Source organism: Neopsephotus bourkii, unplaced genomic scaffold, assembly GCF_033783945.1.
Source record: "Neopsephotus bourkii isolate Nb327-2 ecotype Australia unplaced genomic scaffold, CSIRO-AGI_Nbou_v1 NB_1493, whole genome shotgun sequence".
Classification (NCBI taxonomy): Eukaryota; Metazoa; Chordata; class Aves; order Psittaciformes; family Psittacidae; genus Neopsephotus; species Neopsephotus bourkii.
Genome location: NW_026901969.1, coordinates 6,678,417 through 6,697,614, shown reverse-complemented (window position 1 = coordinate 6,697,614; position 19,198 = coordinate 6,678,417). Strand labels below are relative to the sequence as shown.

Below are 19,198 nucleotides of genomic sequence, written 5' to 3'. Positions count from 1 at the left end.
CAATTGTGTATTTGCAACATGAGCTAAAGCTTAACTGCTGGTGCATAAAATAAAACACATTCACCTCCAACCTGCACAATGCTGAGAAACACAATGCTGGGAAAGATGGCATAGAATCACAGACTGGATTGGGTTGGAAGGGAACTTAAAGATCATCTAGTTCCAACCCCCCTGCCATGGCATAAAACAAATAAAATCATGCTGTCCCTTTAGTCACACCTTTTGTTCAACAGCTGCCAAGGAATGGGTCTCCTGGAAGCCACACATCTGGAAAAGGCAGAAAGCAGTGAGGACAGTGACTGTGTTCAGCTGGGCATGTCTCTACTAGCTGTAGGAAGGGTGGAAGTAGCAGAGCTGCACAACCTCACAGGTGGACCGTAGTGATCCGTGTCTACACATTTAGATGCTTTTGCAGCATGCCCCTGTGCAGGAAACAGACTTGCTCTGCTGTAAAGGAAGCCAAAAATTCCCTTGCCACTTCCTGTCTGGGGTACTGCCCTGGCATGTACCTGTCAGCGTTTCTGCACATCCACTCCTGAGCGAACCACTGGGGTGGATCTTAACTGAAAACACTGGAACTGGGCCCCAATTTTTCTCACATTATTCTTCCAGGTTAACGGCTTGCACTAGAACCATCTCAGCATCACAGCATTCCCTGAACACGCCATTTTTCAAAATGCAAATACAGCTGGGGAAAAACATTACAAATGTTGCCCTTCATATATCTTTATATTTGGGTTGCTAGCTACCAGAGCCTCCATAGACAAGACATCACAGTTTCAGACAGATGAGCAGTTTCTTTTCCACACTCCGGTGACCATGGTAGCAGTACCCATAATGACCTACCTGTGAGAGAGCCAAGCTCAGTTTTGACTTCCAAACTGGGCAGATTAAGATTTAAAAAAAAAAAAAAAAACATTGCAAAAGTAAGAACATGGGTATATCTCTTAAAAAGAGCAGCTATTTTCCTCCCCAGTTGTTTTTTGCCGCTCTTTTGCGCGAGAACAAAGCCACAAGCTCCATGTACTTCAAAGTCCCATCTGAAAATGAGATGGCAAGCAGCACACAGGCAGCAGGACCTACTCTGTACACTCTGTTGCCCAGGACTCTCTCCCTCCTTCAGTCTACCCCACTGAAGCTATGTGCAGTTAGAGCCTACTACTGCAAAGGGAAACGCAGGAGAGGAAAGAGCATATGCTGCTGTGTCCAGGGACCAAAAGTGAGCTCAGCAGGAATCTCCCCTGCTTAGTTTAATCTATGCTTGGTCTCCAGGACAGCAAACAGAATGAAAGTCCTTAAAGTTCAAAACATTCACAGCAGTATCATTTAACTATGCTTCATCAGCTTTAAGGAAATACCATAGAAAAGCTTCATTAAGAAACCTGTAAATCACTGGAGCTTAGGGGAAAAAAAATCCCTAAACTTTACAACATGGTATCTTTCAAACAAAAAAAGCCTCGAAGTCAAGAAGCCAAAGCTAAACCAGTACTGCATCTCATTTTAAGGACATCCAAAAACCCCTATATTTAACTCTGATGATCAAACCACTCTGAGCTGTTCGCATCTATCTTACAGTTTGTGCCCATGAATTCTATGTGATAAATGCAAAATACAGCTTTTGGGTACATTTTTGTGAGTCTGTAAACTCTAAAACAGTTTTAAGGAGATAATCTGCAACAGGTCAAGCTGTTCTGAAAATACCAACAAAACCTTTAGAGCCTTCCAAATTCATTTTATTTTCTATTCTTTTTTTATACAAGTGATGGAACTTGTAAGCCACAAGTTGGTGCAAAAGCACCAACAGTGAGCCCATGCAGCCAGTTACTATCCAGATATGGGCTTTTAGGTTTGGTTTAACTTGTCTAGAGGAATATGAGTAAGCTTGCTTCATTTTCCAGTGTAAGTTAATCCTTGAAACCTGTCAACCATAACAACTGAAAAAGATTAACACAATGGGAAGCCTTTTTACCTCCTAACAACAGAAGAACAAGAATTCCTGAAGTCTGTTAAGAGTTTTACCAGGACGGGATTTGACCGTAAAGCTACACAGGTGCCTCAGCTGTGGGTTCTAACTTAAAAAAGCAGACTTCCATGGAAGTATATATAATTTAAGGCTAGGCTGCCACCAAGCTGAGGTATCTTTTCCTGCACTGCAACTCAACACAACCAGGCACCTAGCAGATGCAGACTTTTGTAGGGTATTTTCAGCTAGATCAGGGTTCTTGAAATGAAATGCCAACCTGCAACCAGTCCCTACACTTGTTTTCAACTTTTTAAACAACAAACAAGGGAACACCTGTGCCAGATCTCTGCAGTGAAAGGAGCCTCTTCCAGTCCAATTTAGAAAACCAAGGACTCTTCCTCCCCCCCAGACACCCATGCTCCTTCCCTGGCTATGGTCAGACTCATCCTTACTAGCTTCTAGCTCTGCACTCTTCTACTGAGGCACCCATTCGCACTGTGAGAACAGGCATTCAAACTCCAGTATTGCAGTGCCTCCTGTTGAAATTAGTCCTTTCACTGTTTGAGAGATCTGAACTAACAAGCTGACACTTAACTTCCATCTCCCCTCTACACAGTACAGTCAACTACTGCTTAGTTGGTGTTTCTAAAAATCTTTTCACAGTGCTGTGAAAAGCTTTTCCTAATGCTCATCACTAAACCCATCAGCTCAATAGTTTGTGCCTTATTAACACGATATTCTCAGTGAAGTATCTGTTAAAGTAGTATTTTCTTGATTCCACAAGTAATTAAACTGGTATTTATGAATAATGCAGAGCAATGTAAGCATCTTTTTTCCTAACAATTATGTGCCAATAAATGATCACATAACTGAAAGGCATGCTAAGGCTAATGTTATCTCCTGCCCTAAAGGGCAAGCATCTCAACTATTTCTCAATGCACATGTACTGGCTATTTAACCACATGTATTCTAAATTCTTATTTATACATTTAATAAAGAAAATAGCTGTGTTAGGGTAGTGACCTTTTATTTGAAACTAAGAGCAGAGAGCTGCAGTATTCTAGTATAATCATTTCCACTGCATGTGCAGATCATCAGAATTCTAAAACCCGGCAAAAGCACTCCAACACAATCATTAAATTGGTGTTGCTTTACCACCTCCTAATCATTACATTTGCTTCTTTAATCTCAGATGTATGAAAGAAGCAACATCTGCTCTTTCAGTGAACTTCATCACAATCTGCATTTTCAGGAAACTAAAATCCTCTAAACTTCCTTTAATAAATAAAATTCCTTTAAAAAGGTGGAAGGGCATCAAGAAAAAAGAAGAAAAAAGAAGAAACAAAACCACAATTTCTTAGACTTCCTTGCAAGCAAGAAATAAATTAAGAATATATTTAAAGAAAGATAACAAGACTTTGTGCTTTCCCTGCAGTACATTCTGTGGGGAAAGCCACCTGCTTTTGCTTCGTACCACATTCTGTCCAACAGCCTCCAGAATAATGCTAATAAATTAAGTTTATTAATGGCATTCAATTAAGATTATGGTTTATCTAATTCTCACATGAAGCTGTAAGCTCTTTTCCTGGAAAACAACATGCAGGCTGTGCAACAGATGACTAATTAAGCGATTTAAGAACAATGTATTAAAATATTTATTAACATCAAGACAAGACATGTAAAAATAATGAGCTTTCACAGAAACAAAAGCATAATATAGTAATAAATTTTTCCCATTTTCAAAAGTTATCACCATAACCAAGGCTGCATATAGTCTGGTAGTCTTTCACAGAAGAATAACCTTAAACTTCCACAGAGTTCTCTGACCCTAATGTTTTAACATGCTGCACCAAGCTCCTGAACGTTTCTATCACAAAACCTTCCCTTAAGGCCGACAGGTATTATCCAAATACACTCTCTTTTCTCAAACAACAGAGCAGTGCAGATTTTTTCACCGACCCTGGCAATTCTGCATAGCTGCTTTAGGTGTGCTAATTAAACTGTACTTATGAAGAGAATGCTCTTTCTACCTAGTTGTTTCTTGTCCAGATTATACTGATAGCAAGACATCTCAAATCTCCCAAGTGTGAAAGTGTTCATTAACACAGGAGAAAAGTGAGAAAATCTTGGGTGGTGAATTATTTTTTCTTTTTTTTCTTTTCATCTGCTGCCATTTTTAATTTGACTTCTTCCATAGGAAGTGCTCCTAATTTCTTCTTCTTTGCATTCTTTACCTTTTCCTTGATGGCTTCAATATCAATTTTTTTCTCAGTGGAGGCTACATAGTAAAAAAATACAAAGACAACAGAAATGAATTTTACTTTTCTCTAAATTTTAACAGTCTACAAGATGACTTCATACATAAACACAGTAAACAGTAAACCGCATCCAGTAGCACTGCCTAGGACTCATGTTCACTGCTGATTTTATGAACTATTCTAATAATAAATTTTGTTGAAAACAGTACTATACACTAAAATTTCTTTCAACAGAATTCAGAGAACAGTCATATAAAAATAAAAAAATCAGAAAAAGTCCTATACAGCTGCATTTGAACAGAGATTCCACATGCCAGTTGTATGAATGCCTGTGTAAGAGACTTGTACAAAGGAGTGCCAGGGTTAATCTACAAGTTAAGCACTTAATGCCAAGCAACACGAATAACCTACTCTATAGTTAAGAGATGGCATTTTTATTTTAGGGCATAAGTCATGAGTCTGGATTCAACTCTCCTGTCTTACACAGTCTTTTGATCTCAGTTCTTCTCTACAAACTACTTGCTCTTGGAAAACTTAAGGATTTCAGGTCAAAATACACAGCAGCTAGAAAAGCACAGCATTTGAAATGCAGCGCAGTCTTTTGCAGGATGACTGAAAATTTACTGCCATCACAAAAAAGTACTGTGTTGATGCTGCAGAACACAGGCTTTTTGATAAAAGTGAACTTTTCCGTTCATAAGAAACTGTGTAATATACACTGTGAGAATATGTAGGTAGCATAGCTAATATAAAAGATACATCATATATCTAATGCAGTGAATGAGTATGTAGTATAATCAATGAATCTGGAAAACTGAAGACGTTTATCATTAGTGCATAAAAACCAAATTATTAAGAACACAAATTCTCACTCTGCACAGAGGGTGGTTTTGGTTTAACTTTTAGAAAAGCTATTTACCCTATCTTATACCAACACTTAAGTTCTCGAGTAAGTATTGCTTTTGGGTTTCTTTTTCTTAACAGAAAAGCTATTTGAATGCAAAAATTATGGCAGCCTCACTACAAGACTGAAAGCAAAAAAATCGATGTAACCAGAACTGAGCTGGCCATCCCAGCATCTCCATTAGGAAAATGGTCTACGGGGAACTGTCATTTTATAGATATAGAATTATGGCCTGCATGATCTACCTCTGTCCCTGGCAATTACAGGCATGGATCTAACCACTAGGATTTTTTTTCCATGACCTTTTTTATTTCCTACAGCTATACCTCTCCAAAATTCACTCAGCCTAGAAATCAACAGCAGATGATTTGAGAGGTTTTAGAACAGAGGAAAAAAAAAAAAAAGAAAAAAGAAAAAGAAATCAAGAGTTACCTTTCTTTGTTTTCACAGCTGGCTTTTCCTTTGGTGGAATAAAGGCTTTATTTCTTTCTTCTTGTCTTTTCTTGAGTGCGTCTGCTTGCTTTGCCTAAAGTTACCAATAAAAAGGTCAAATTATCAGTAGGATACTCAAATTATCAGTAGGGACACTCAAAAAGAAAAAAAACAACAAAATAAACCAAAACAAAACCAAGCAAGCAGTCAAATACTCTTTAACTGAACAGTGAGTTAGAACAACTTTACCTTTATCTCTTCCACTCTCTTTCGTTTCTTCTGTCTTTCTTTCAAGAAGTATTCACCACTTGCCAATTCTTTATCAATCTGCATAAGACAAGTACCAGGGAGCTTTAGGTTATTATGCACTATAAGCCAGATGTACAGGCTCAGGAAATCGGAACTAGATGGAGGCCTCCCAGCCTCTTGTTAGCAAGAACTGATTTCAAGTTGAGCTATATTCCCGCACATATCTATATGGCCCTATATATATTTATAACCAAATAAAGCTTCATCTGACCTGGCTTTCCGGCTGTGGAGGTGGGAATGGCGTGTACTCCTTCTTGGTATTTTTCTTCTTCGGCTCCTTGCGTTTTTTCAAGTTCTTCCGCTTGAACTTCGGCAAAAATCTGTCCCAGCTTTGTGATCTCAGCACAGGATCTTTTGCTAATTCCCTTTTGATCATCAAAGTCTTCAGTAGTTTTAGAATGTCACAAAGAAGTTATTAAAAAAATAGTATTACAGTAGTAGCCAAGAGCTCCAAACTATGAGTTCTACTAAACTTTCTCAGAATGAATGTGTTACATCCAAATCTTCCTCCTCTCACTTCAGTATAAGCAGAGTGGTTCAGTTATGAACAGCAGAACCAAAAAGACAGGTACGTCTCAAAGCAGGGACGGAATGCATTGGAGGAGGTGCCTCAGTTTAAATAAGCAAGCATCAAGCAAACATCAAAGGAAAGACAGTTTACAGATGCTATTCCTTTGATGTTTTCCGAGATGCTGCTAATGATATTATGGTAATACATCCTGGTACAAGTCTCAAAAAATAGGTTACCACACAGCAACACGGAAATTATCAACATACAACTCTCTGAGAAAAAAAGAGTACTTTCTTGTAAACAAAGGTGCACAGTGGACCATGCTAACCTTAATATTCTTGTAAACAAAGATGCACAGTGGACCATGCTAACCTTAATATTATATATGGGATGTATATTCTTCATTGTGTCCAGAACAACTTTTCTGACCTGTATTTAAGAAAAAAAGAAAAAAAAAAGAACAGAAAACTCAGCAAGTATTTCATATTCTAATCAATTAAATTACCAGGTATATGACCTTTCTTCCTCTCCCAGTCACTACCCTTCAAAGCAGGTAGATTTAAAAAGCTAACACACATGGTTAACCAGAAGGCACAGCACTTCAGAAGTATCAATAATCTTGTCATGTTTCTAATACACTCCAGCACACCCCACAAACATCACTTCCATGTTACCATGGATTTTATGGTGTCATGAGAAACTTAATTTTGATGAGCATTTTTCTCCTACATGGTTATTAAAAATGTATTACATATTTTTAAGGTTATATATCATGAATTCTGCAGTATTTTCATTCTTGCACCTGTTATCCAAAACTACCAAAAGTCTTGCTAAAAAAAACCAACACCCTAAAACAGTAGCTCACAAATACTTTTTTACTTCTAAGACAGAAAGACCTCAGAGTCGAAGCAAAATCCAGCAGCTAAGATGCTAAGACTACACACATTCACGTAAAAGTATCTCACACATAGCTTAAAAGTCAGCGAGATATTCCTGAGATTGCCAGATTTTGCACTTGAGCCTGGAACAAAAGTCTTCTACACAAATGGCTCATCTGCCTTCCCTTACCTCTTTTAGCCCACTGAAGGGTCCAAGAGCTGAAACAGTGTTTCCTTGCACCATGATATAACAGTTTGTTAACAGTTCCAGGGCCTACCGAAAAAAAAAAAAAAGGGGAAATGAATTAAGTATAAACTAAACTTGCTCAAATTTGAGTCTAAGAATTGTCTGGTTACTACACCTATAGGAAATACCTTTAGAGTAGATCCTTTTGGCCCAAGAAGTCGTCCTCTTCTTTTTATAAAAGTGTCTCGCTTCCTCACCAGAGTGCCTATTTTTATGATATCACATGCAACATCATCCTGAAGGATACGAACTGCCTGAGAGACAAGAAGCAGGCAATATCATCTGAATGTATCGTTCAGAAGAGTCAAGAGAATACTTCAGTTTATTCTTCTCACTTTGCTTTAAGATATATTTACTTTAAATATGTATTTTATTTTACTTGACTCACTTGAAAATCACACATTTTGAAAACATACTATTTTGTAAGTACTACCACAGAATTTGATACAAGCTTCCAGGATTTAACTCAGACCTGTTCAAATGGAACACTTCTTGCCAGAAGTTTTATTAAATCTCTAGCCCTGATGATTGCATATGGATCAAAAGTCTTCTTAGTGGTAGTGACAGTCATGCTTCCTTCAATTAGATCCAGCGCTGCATTCACATACTGCAATATTTGAACAGAAATAGTGAGTCAGCCTCTAAATAAGAACCTCAGAATTCATCTTTTGCAGTAAGAAGCTCACAAACAGAATGCTACATACAGAATACAGATCCATATTCCAAAATTCCTTAACTGACTTTCAGCTTAAGGAAATTCATGCACACTCCTTGCAAGAGAATGTGGATGATCTCTTCTCCTAAGTAAGAGGACAAGAGGTAACTGCCCCAAGCTGCACCATGGGCAGTTTAGGTTGGATGTTCAGAAAGATTTGTTCATTGAAAGGGTGCTCATGCATTGGAACAGGCTGCCCAAGGAAGTGGTGGAATCACCATCCCTGGAAGTGTTCAAAAACTGTGCAGGTGAGGCCCTCAGTGGCATGGTTTAGTGGCGGACTTTGCAGCGCTAGGGTAAAGGCTGGACGTGACTATCTTAAAGGTCTTTTCCAACCTGGATGATTCTATGAATAAAGACCAAACATATGCATCACAAGGCCCAAACCAGCACCTCCACTGTCTCCCTGAATTCAGGCACAACAAAGTTGTCAGTGTCTGGATGCTGAGACACTTGCTGCTTCAGAGATTTGCTGCCAGCATCTGTAAAGATGCAAAGAACTACAAGTCTGGCTACACAGACCTTCACCTATCTTGATGCCAATAAAAAATTACACTACCAATTCTAAAGTCAAGCATAGTAGAAATATACACAAATACTGTATCAGAAAAGCAATTTGTGCTATTTTTATAAGCTTAAGACAGATCTGTATCTCCTAAAAGATAAAACATAGTCTCACAATGAGTAAATGTTCATACATGTTCACCCAAGGCTTTCTGGACCAGTGGCCAGCACTCTTTCAAGTACGCTTCTCTGTACTTTGGGAATAACGTTGCAAAACTGCTTTCTTCCAGCAGCCCTTTGGGATTATCCTCTCTTGTAAAGGCTGGCTCTTTCCATCCATCTGGCACAGTGAGAAGTTCAGACTCATTAACTGCTGTAAGTATAGAAAAAAAAAGAAAAAAAAAAAAAGGGGAGGCTGTTTTGCATCTCTTCTGACCTTAAAGTTAATTTACTGCTTTAGGCTATTTATTTAACAAAGGAATTTTCTCAGCTGAGATGCGAGTTGTGGATAGCATATTACATAAGAAGAAGACCTAGGCTGAGCCGAGCAACCAGAGCACTATAACGAGAGGCACATCACCACAAGGCCCCACCGCTGTGTGGCCCCTACACCCACAGCCACCTCTGTGCCACGCAGGTCGGGAAGCAGCCTACCTTCCCCGCGCTGCTTCTCGGCTTAGAAGAAACCGCAGCCAAGCTCCTCAGCCCCCGGCTGTGTACGGAAACCGCAGGGACCCCTGGCGCCGGGACAGAGCAGCAGGCCCGCGGCCACGGGGTGTGCAGCCCTCAGCCCGAAGGCTTCCCAGAAAACCAGGTACCAGCCCTGTGCAGCCGTTGAACCTGCTCCTACCTGCAGCCGCTTTCTTTTTGCTTCTATGTTTCGGCTTTTCCTTTTGCTTCGGCCCGGCTCCCTCAGGATCATCATCCGCCATGTCTGCCCGCGCACTGCCTCCCATCACGCGGCAGCGGAAGCTGAGTACACCGGAAGGAGCGGCCACCGTGGCCGCGGTGCATGCCGGGAGCGGTAGTCCCAGCGGGCCTGAGGGAGAGCTGCGAGGGTGCGCTGCAGTGGCTCAGTGGCAGCTGCTATGGTTTGAGAGTGGTTTTACCTTTTGCATGCAGAACACCACGCATTTTCCTGCCAGGTTGTTCTTCTCTGGGAGCAAAAGAGTGGAAATATAGCGGGTGCGAACAGGCAGGGATGAGCTCTGCCCCCACTGAGGGGCAGTGCTGGCCACTGCTTGCTTGTGAGCAGAGAGGGTTGCCGCAGCTCCCCCTCAGGGTGGCTTTACCCCGAACTGTGCCTGTGCCTGGGCGGCAGCGGCTCCTGTGAGTGCAGCGTGGTCTGTCTCCAGCCAGCGGAATCTGGTGGGGGGTGATACTGATGGAGACCTCGCTCGCTTCCCTAGGGGGTTCTGCGGCACCTTTTGGATTCATTACAGGCACAGGCCCTAAGAAACTCAATGCCTTGGTTGAGGTGAGAGGCATATACCAAGTCTCTTCTTACCCTCCTCCTCTTTCATGTGAAACATCTTTTCTAGCCAGTTTCTATTACTATTATGCAAGGTAAAGGAAGAAAGATTCAGCGTCATCAAAACGTACTCTGAAACACATTGGTAAATAGTTGAGGTACTTGAGTGCTCGTAACTAAATAAAACATGTCCCTGATGAGACCTAATAATGCAGTTGAATAACATAATCTGAGGTTCTCAAGGGGATGCTTTGCATCCTCCTCTCTCCCCCTTCCTGTACATGTAACTGAGCATTTTCTTCAGCAAAAAAAAGCAAGAATGTGCCTTCTTCACTCTTTTACAGGGATCATGAAAAGCCAATAGAGTGAAGAACTGGGAAAAACACCTGCATCTCTGCAGTACGATGGTGTTGTCCTTGGCAGGTGTTCATCAGAACTGTTTATAAAAGCCTGCACTCTAGGTTGGTTAATTGCCATCGTGATGAGAAAGGAATTCCTATCATCTGATATACACATAAATATAATATTAATTCAGAAATCTTTTTACACCCCCCTCGCCCAAATTTGTCTTTGAACCTGACTGCTGTCTTTCCTAGCCTGCTCCATCTCCTAGCTCCGCACCCACACCATCTCCCACAGTGAATGGGACACCAGGATCCCTCCCATGTACAAGTTTGCCATTGAGATCATGCACGGGTTTAGCCACTTACTGCAATTTCTGCCTGCCCGTGTATTTCAGTCAGGTACAGCTGTGAGAGCGCCTGCGGGCCTGTGAAGGACAGAGCATCCCACCGTGGGGCTACGAGCGGCACTCCAATGATTCACCTTCTGCTCTGAGGACAACGGGGAAAAAAGCGGGAAGGCGAAAGCAGAAGGGTGCTGGCGGGTCCCTCCGGCCGTTTTGGGTTCTCCATGCCCGATACCGCTAGATGGCAGGACCGCTACGCTAAGAGGAGCATCCCCAGCGGAGCTGGAGCCCGCCCTTTGGTTTCTGCTTGAAGGAGGAAATGGGGAGAGATGGAAGCGATGGGGAATATGCTCCCGCTGTCCCGCTGCCCTGCCTTGTGTGAAGAGACTGAGATCCTGCTCCTGCCTCGCCGACAGCGGGCTTTGGATGCTGTATGCCATTAACAGAAGGGTGCAGTGCCCTGGGCACGCACAGGGAGGCATTCTCTCAGTTCTTGCTTTCTGGGGTGATATCCCCTAGCGCTGCACAGCCTATACGCTCGGGATGGGGGTCCTTTCCGGCTGTCGGCACCCGATCCATGCGAAGGCAGGGATGGGCCACCCAGGGTGGTCTTTCTCCTCGGAGAGGTAGCACATGAAGTGCACAGTGCTAATCTTACCTGAAAACTGACCAAGTGTGGAAGTGCAGCAAAGCAGATTTGGAAAGGGTTTGAGGGAGGACAAGTACTTTAGTTCTGTACTTGTTTGTAGCCTGGCTCCTCCTATGCGTAAGATGCAACCCTCCAAAAAGTCAAAGGAATGGGCTGTGGCATGCTGGCAGCTTCCTGAGTGGGATGAGAGGAGAGAGGTGGGGAGGCTGCAGGCTGTGAAGTGTCAGAGAAAAGAATACAAATTATAGGCTGCAGCTGGAGAGAAGAGAGAGCCCAAAGGAGAGGTGCAGGGAGAAGGTGTCATGGCCAAAGCAGTCAATGAGGCAGAAGGTCTTTGCAGTAGTGTGCTCTCTGTCTGTGAGCAGTTTTGAAGGTCAGAGGAAAGCTCTTGGGTGAGATACATTTATTTTTTTTCTGCTGCTGACCTCTTGGGCAGTGCTCTGCTCTGGGTATATATCTCACACCTCTGCAATGGCAGCGACAGCCTGCCTGTGCGCCCACTTCTCTCATGCGTCACAGTCTGTGCCAGCTGCTGCTGTGTGGGGGTCACCAAGTCCCCAAGTCCTCTGTGCTGCAGAAAGAGAGAGGTGCATTGTGCAGAGTGTAAAGGGCAAGGGACTAGGGCCTTGTGGCACCCAACCTCTCCAATTCAAAGGATCAACGACTGGTGCAGTGCTGCACTCAAGTGTGTCCTTGCCCAATTGAGACAGATCCACTAAAAGTAATAGAAAACAGAGGCAGTCATGCTGACAGATTTGGAAACTGATTCAGGAAGGTCCCTCACGTGCCCTCCTGTTTGATTCTTTAAAGGAGACATTAAATGCCCATCTTTCCTCTTACCTCAGGATCTGTGGTCTGGTTGGGTATGGGGAAGCCACTTCCCTAATTCCTGGTAGGGACAAGATGCTCTCACAGATCTGCTTTGCTCCTCTGGGCAAGCCTTCTCAGGCTCCAGCCATAGTCTTTTTATTAGTCATCACTAAAATTCAATAACCAGCCACTGCTTGCCTGGTGGGGTTAGGAGAGTGAGGACAGCTAGCTTAAAGACAGTGGCTGCTAAAGGGACTGGGGACTAAAGGCTGCTGCCCAGGTGACTCCAGCTGGGCTGTGACAGACCCACAGGAGTGGCATTTACCACATGCTGGTTTGGCAGCTGAGCTCCCAGGCAGAAGAGTGTAGGTGCCAGCATGGGAGTGAGGCACAACTAGTGGGACACAGTGCCGCTGCAATTCCCTGCCCTCCACCACCCTGAGGTCTGTGTGCCCTCCCAGTTCTGCCAGCACCAAGAGGCAGTGTGTTTTCTGAAAGGAGCTTTCACCGTCAGCATATACCGTGTTCATTTTACAGCAGCCCAGTATGGGATGGAGACACCCAGGTTTGAAGGGCTCTGTTGAAGACCTTTGTGTGAAAAATACAGATCCCAGCCTAGCAAAAGCCCTGTGCCTGCTGAACCCATCGCTGGGCTTTGGGTGGACCTGGATCAGCTCTGTGTATGTGCATACGTGCAAGTGTTTTTAAATTCCTCTTAATAAAACAGCACAGCCACACATCCTCCCTCACATGCATTTCAGGCTATATGATAAAAAGGACAGAATACCGTTGTTAGAATGAAGGTGCCTCTTTATTATGCAGCAAAGTAATTATTTCCCAGTCAGTAGATAAGACTCCAGCCACTTGGCACTTTCTTAACGTGCCATTTTCCAATCCAAAAGAGCAATTTGGGATTTTGTGATAATTCAAGCAATCAGATGAGCTCATGCACATGGCATTCATTCACTAGAAACGCCACACAGATCCCATTCAGCCTCAGCACTCATAAATCCATGTGACACTTTTATCTATTTATAAACTTTTAACAGCAGGTTATGATTGTTATGCAAGCCATTTTCCAGGGATTAATAAGCAGCTTGTGTTGATGGCAGCGAGAAGGGCCATTAACTGCTCTGGGACAGACATTAATCTGTGGTAAATGCTCAGCATCTGGATCATTTCTATGTAATTAAATAATCAATACTGCCTTTTGATTCAAATAACTGGAGAATTGTATTTCAAATTTATCTTAGAGTAGGGTGTTCTTAATTCTTAGTTTACAACAGGGCAGGAAACAGGCATATGGGCAAATGAGATTGGCTCTTATATTGTCATACAATTTTCGTACAGAACATCTGAAGTGATCAAAATACAGTTCACAGTGGCCACCAAATCCTATTAATGGGGCTGGATGGAGGAAAAATAATCACAGATGTGTTCTCCTTTTTTCTGTTAATATAGAGTTCTTTCATTATTGGAACAAAATTATGTCTGTGAGTGACCTGACACTGGAAGGTACCCTGGCAGAATGAAAATAACCAAACAGAAGCTCCCCGTGCCCAGCTACCTCCAGAAAAGCCTCTTTTGATTCGTTCCCCATCTGGCAAATGTGACCTCTGTGCCTTCAAACTGATGGGGTTGTGGTCTTAATTTCTCTCTTCCCTCCTCCCTTCCCTCTGCCTTTCTATCCCTGGGCAGCAGTGTAAGTCCCTTCTCTGGCTTTGTTTTGTTCTTGTCTTTGCTGTCAAATCCAGTGATGTGCAGATGTGCTGATAGATGAAGGTAACGGTGCCCATTACAAACCCAGTCAGGCAAGAACTACATTGTAGTGGTGCTGCTGCCTTCTCTGTGGAGAACTGGGGAAATGCCGAAGCAGGCAGAGCTTATCAGAGTTGAGGACAGGTAAGTGGGAGTTGAAAACATGAATTTCAAAAGAAAGAAAGAGACTTACTCTGTCATCATGGGATCATATGCTAATTCCCATCCTTTCAGGTGATCTTTTCACCATATAATTAATCTGAATCTTACCACAAGGACATGAAGGACAAATAAGAACTCACCCTCACTGTTAGTGAGCTTAAAACCTAGAAGAAAAACAAACACTCATCCAGTTAGATATCTATTCATATTTTGAGGTTGGGAAGACAGGAAGAAGATTTTGCAATAGATGGAGAGGAATATAACTGATGTGATAGCAAAGCTTTCAGATGTAGCTACCATGAAGACACTTGTAAAGTGAGGCATGAAAAGATAAAAGGGTACAGTGGCCATCATAAATTCAGCTCAGCTGAAGCACAGCTGAGTTTGTGAGAGCAAGGGCTTTCCTTTGAAAGAGAGCAGAGAAGGAAGCATGTGCTAAACCCCAAGAGGAAAAAAGAGCTGGAAAATGAGAGAACTGCGAACCAAAAGGCATCTCAAAGGGCGAGCTGGCAAAGCAAAACAAAGATAATTTATGGCAGAAGGAAGAACCCAAGATAAGAAGGAAGAACCAATGAGTAGAAAAAATGACGGCTTTGTCTGGGGAAAGACTCGCTTGCAATAAAATTGCTGTCAATTTGTGGACAAGAAAGGGATGAGAGCCAAACTGCGAAAGGAATTTAGTATCATTGTGAAATCAAAGCAGCAGGTTTAGATCAAAAGGTCTTTGGAGCAAGGGATGTGCCTAATCGTATTCATACCGTGACTGACAGAATGAGGCTTTTGTCTTGACTCTGGGAGTTGTCAGAAAACAAACACTGTACCAAGTTGTGCCACACACAAGAGATTAAAAATGGGAGGGTGAAGGTGAGTGCTGGTCAGGGTAGGTGTGTTAGAAGCTGGGGAGAAGGACATCAGGGGGCTGAGGATGGTGGTGGGAGGAAATGTCTAAATCAGAATATTGGTCCAAAGCCTCGGAGGGGAAGAGAGTCAAGGGAGGATTACAAAGTGATTGCTCTCACCTGCCTTAGAAAGTCTCCCACACAGTACAGAGAGCAATCACATGTTCCCAAAAGCCCAGCAGGGATGGCTAGCAGAGATTTCTCCAGCTGTCTCAGTCTCCATCCTATTTAGGTAATGCCTAAGATGGCCTGTGCTTGCCAGGGCAGAGCTGATCTAATGGCTCTCAGCTGTCCAGAAGAGAAGGTGTCCCTCTTCACATGGATAGCTGCGGCAACAGAACACCACATGGGCACCGGGTGCCTGAAGTCTCAGATCTGTGGCAGTACTGCGGTGTTCCTTCTGTCAGTTCCTCTCCCAGCCTCTCAGCAGTAGGTGCCTGGGGAGCCCTCAGAAAAGGAGCTGCTCCTCTCTGAATCAGGGCAGGAGAAGTGTCCCCAAGCTCTGTCCTCCCTGGTACAGCCCTGTGCCAGGGCCCTTCCGGAGCAGCAGAAGGGCATCCGCCGTGTAAACCTGCAAAGAGGAGACCCTTTCTCAATGGCATCTCAACAACACTGTGGGGTGGTGGATTGAAGCTGGAATTTCCCAAAAATGCTGTTAAAATAATTTTAGAGTCATACATGAGCAGCCAGAGTTTGAGCACAGCTTTCCTGTGGGATTTCACAACACTGCTTGTGTGTGCTATTCTCAAATGCACAGATAAAACACTCCCTCAGTCAATTTTTCTCTTGTACTAGAATCTGGACATTATTATGCAGATTTCCACTATAGCAATATTACAGCAGAATAAATAGCTTTTCTGTACACGAAGGGGAATCCTATTACATCTTCAGTAACTCTCAGTAAGCATTATCGTTATTATACCAATTGAAGAGACAGAAAACAGTTTTTAATTAAAAATATTTATAGCAGGCATAATACCAACTGCCGGTTTCACTATCCAGTGAATACATTTTGCAGCTGGTACTAATTCTCTCTTATTTCCATGAGGTTAGCCAATATCAGCTGTTCATTAAGCAAAGGACATTTCAGGAATATCCATATTATGTGCTGTAACTGACTGAGAAGTTCTTCCTTTGACAGATTTTAGGAAATCAAGATTGCTTTGCTGTGTTATTCTGGGACTTCATAATAGAGAGGTCATTTCGCAGTGATCTGAGTGGGCTGCATCATCAGTTTTATTCAAATCAATCCTAAAAACTGCTTTCCAGCAGATAAGAACATTTTAATTAGCAATATATCTTTTGTCTTCTATCTGCAGTAGAGTAGGGGGTGGGAAATTGATTTCAGCATGCCTTTTATTTTACTGGGAGAGCAGCATAATCAGAAGGTGTCAGCAGAACCACAGGCAAATTAATTTTGAGATACAGAGCTTCGTACAGCCAACCGCAGGGCTGCTCCTCACACTGAGTCCAACCGAGCTCTGCGGCAAGCTCACTGCTACCAACAGTGCCAGATGCTTCAGGGGGCAAACTCTGATAAGGCTCTCTTGTGCGAAGGGCACGATAGCAATCAGCTGGCTCACCCTGAAACACTCTCACACTTTCTGTGCCAGAGAGCATGTAAGACCTCAGTTCTTGTCCTGGTTAGATGTGTGTATCAGTGAATGTGCTTATGTGGAGCTGTAGGTGCTGGCTGGCTGGCCCTAGGAGTGGTAAGAGCAGTCGTAAACCTGCAGTGTCTGCTGCAGCTGTAACTCAGGCTCAGAGGAGCCCAGCATGGAGAGGATGGTCACCAAGGAGCCCTATTCCCAAGTATCTCCCTTGCTTCTACCTCTCTGTGCTAGAGGACGTGTATCTGAAATCCAGAGCTGGAGCAGCGTTTCCACAAGTTTTGTGCTCATGGCGAACCCTATCCCCATAAACGCAGAGATACAGCACAGTCAGCTTGTCCTTGGTTCACATTCATGTGGCTCAGAGGGAACTCTTTATGCTGAAGGCTCCAGCCCATAAAATCTAACACAAAACTTCTTGTTCTCTGTATTCATCTTGGGAGAGCTGGCAGCACAGCCAGTGAGGAAATCCCCCAGCGATTTATCAAAGTAGCAGCTGGGAACTGACAAACCAAGCAGCTCATCATAACCCAGCTTGTGGCTTGCTAAATCCTATTTGGTTATTGTTTTTCCCTTTAAAATATTAGCAGAGAGCTTCCAACATCAGATTTTAGCAAGCTATGTTTTATAACTGGAAAGATCAAACCCCATTCGAGCCTGTGGAGTCATTTACAACATGCTTATCCTTCCACTTGCAACAGATTTTACAGCAATTCCCTTTGGCCTGTATCCCTGGTACCAGCAGAGGAGACAAGGGGACCCAGCTGGAAAGGTAAGACATACGAAATGGTGGAGAGGGGCATTTGTGAGAGGTCAGAGGCTCTCCCAGGAGGTGATTCAGAGCAAGAGTTTAATGCAGGGAAGTGCTCTGAGTCTCTCCCTGGGGACCTTCTGTCCCTCCACTGCCTGCAGACTGACCTGTGAAGAGCAGCTGCTGTTACTCCCTTAGCCTTTGTGAATATTCCACTTTAATCCATCTTTAAAGCTTGCAAAAGCCTACCATGTCCGTGTGCTGACCTTGCTCTAGGCTAGCATTGTGCCAGTCATCAACAGCTTCAAGAAGCTGAGCTCCACCAGCTCCATATAGGAATGTCCAAACTCTTACGCACATTTTCTTTTACCCACAGGGAGATAAGTCTTTCAGTCAACCAAGGAGTGAACCCTTTCTTCTTGCACAGATGGCCTTTAGACTGAGTGTATGTCACTGCAGCAGTCACAGATCTGACTTTCTGAGTCATTGTGCTGTCTTACGCTAGCTGTTCCCCTTGGGATTTCATGGAGATGAGCAGTGTGCATTTGAGTGATGTGCCATTTGCTCCCTAATGGCAGCAAGCAAAGTTTCAGTGAAAAAAATGATACCAGTCAACCTTGTGGAAAGGCCATCTCCGAACAAGTGGAGCAGCAGAGCATGAAACATTCCTTCTCATCTTTTTGCTCAGCTGTTCAGGAAATGGCATATGGAAAACCAAACCGTTACTTCCCACAAGTGTTTTGTCTGGGTTTAAATAGAGTTTGTGGGTTATATAATAGTGAGTTTGCACCAGCCTGGCAAAGGCAAGGTCGGACAGTGTAGTTAGCTCTATCCATTACCAGAGCTGCTATTAAGCTTGACAGACCACTTTCCTTGCCTAAACTGTAAATTTTCAAGGGAAGGAACTTTCTCTAAGTATGTGTTTGTAGAGGAGGACAATTTGAGATGATCCTGTGCAAGGTACTGCTGCAATGCAGACTGCTGGAGTTGACAAACACTGAGTTTGTCATAAGGTTGTATTCGATACGGAAGGAAATACAACTGAACTGGTGGGTGGCACAGTAGGTGTTGAAACAACCATTCTGAAGAAAATGTCACAGACTGAAGTTTGATGGATAACATTTCATTTTTGCATGCCACCGGGTGGAAGGAAAGAGCCCATCTGTTCCCCAAGCATTGCACATTGTCAAGCAAACTGCTCACAACTTGGCACATCAGAGCATTCAAAGAAAAATAAAATAGATAAATAAAAAAAGCCAACCATAGAGGAGCATGAATACAAGATGAGTCATTGAAGTTTACCCAAAAGCAACATAAAAATGATGGTCCTTGCCAGGAATTTATGCCAGGGTATTCTCACGGGCTTGGCTTGCCGGGACGGGCAGGCATAGAGGGAAAGCAGCGGGGAATAGGGGTGCATTCTTCTGCCACCAAGGCTGGCAAGGGCCACTTGGCTGCTCGCTGCAGGGAGAATGTGTGTGTTTGTCTTAGCAGACAAGGGGCACCATTATCACATACCTCAGCAGGGTTGTAGATGTCAACCAAATAATTGGTTTTATTTAGAATATGATGTCCAATGCTTCTGAATGAAGCATTTTGGGTGTCCTGGAAAGATTTTGTATACAAACCAGCTGGAATCCCATTGACAGGAACAGCATCTTCCTTTCTCTCGCCCCCCT

At 43.2% G+C, this 19,198-nt stretch overlaps 1 protein-coding gene and 1 long non-coding RNA gene across 3 annotated transcripts; one reads left to right on the top strand and one right to left on the bottom strand.

Annotated features, from left to right (window-relative positions):
- Positions 1–3,463: 3,463 nt before the first annotated feature.
- On the bottom strand, positions 3,464–9,668 carry KRR1 (KRR1 small subunit processome component homolog). 2 transcript variants are annotated; one of them, XM_061369407.1, is made up of 10 exons: positions 9,572–9,668; positions 8,916–9,094; positions 7,975–8,109; positions 7,631–7,756; positions 7,446–7,529; positions 6,750–6,806; positions 6,078–6,248; positions 5,807–5,884; positions 5,558–5,651; positions 3,464–4,241 (listed from the first exon to the last, which is right to left on the bottom strand). In XM_061369407.1, exons 1-10 carry the CDS (start codon positions 9,651–9,653, stop codon positions 4,102–4,104), a joined length of 1,146 nt encoding a protein of 381 aa, XP_061225391.1. In that variant the 5' UTR covers positions 9,654–9,668; the 3' UTR covers positions 3,464–4,101. The 2 variants fall into 2 exon arrangements, with proteins under 2 accessions (XP_061225391.1, XP_061225392.1); XM_061369408.1 differs by having other exon boundaries at positions 8,916–9,091.
- A 397-nt stretch (positions 9,669–10,065) lies between these two features.
- On the top strand, positions 10,066–18,977 carry LOC133220904 (uncharacterized). The gene is made up of 3 exons (XR_009727808.1): positions 10,066–10,198; positions 17,470–17,540; positions 17,947–18,977. It is a non-coding gene; the product is annotated as an uncharacterized LOC133220904 (long non-coding RNA).
- Positions 18,978–19,198: the final 221 nt, after the last annotated feature.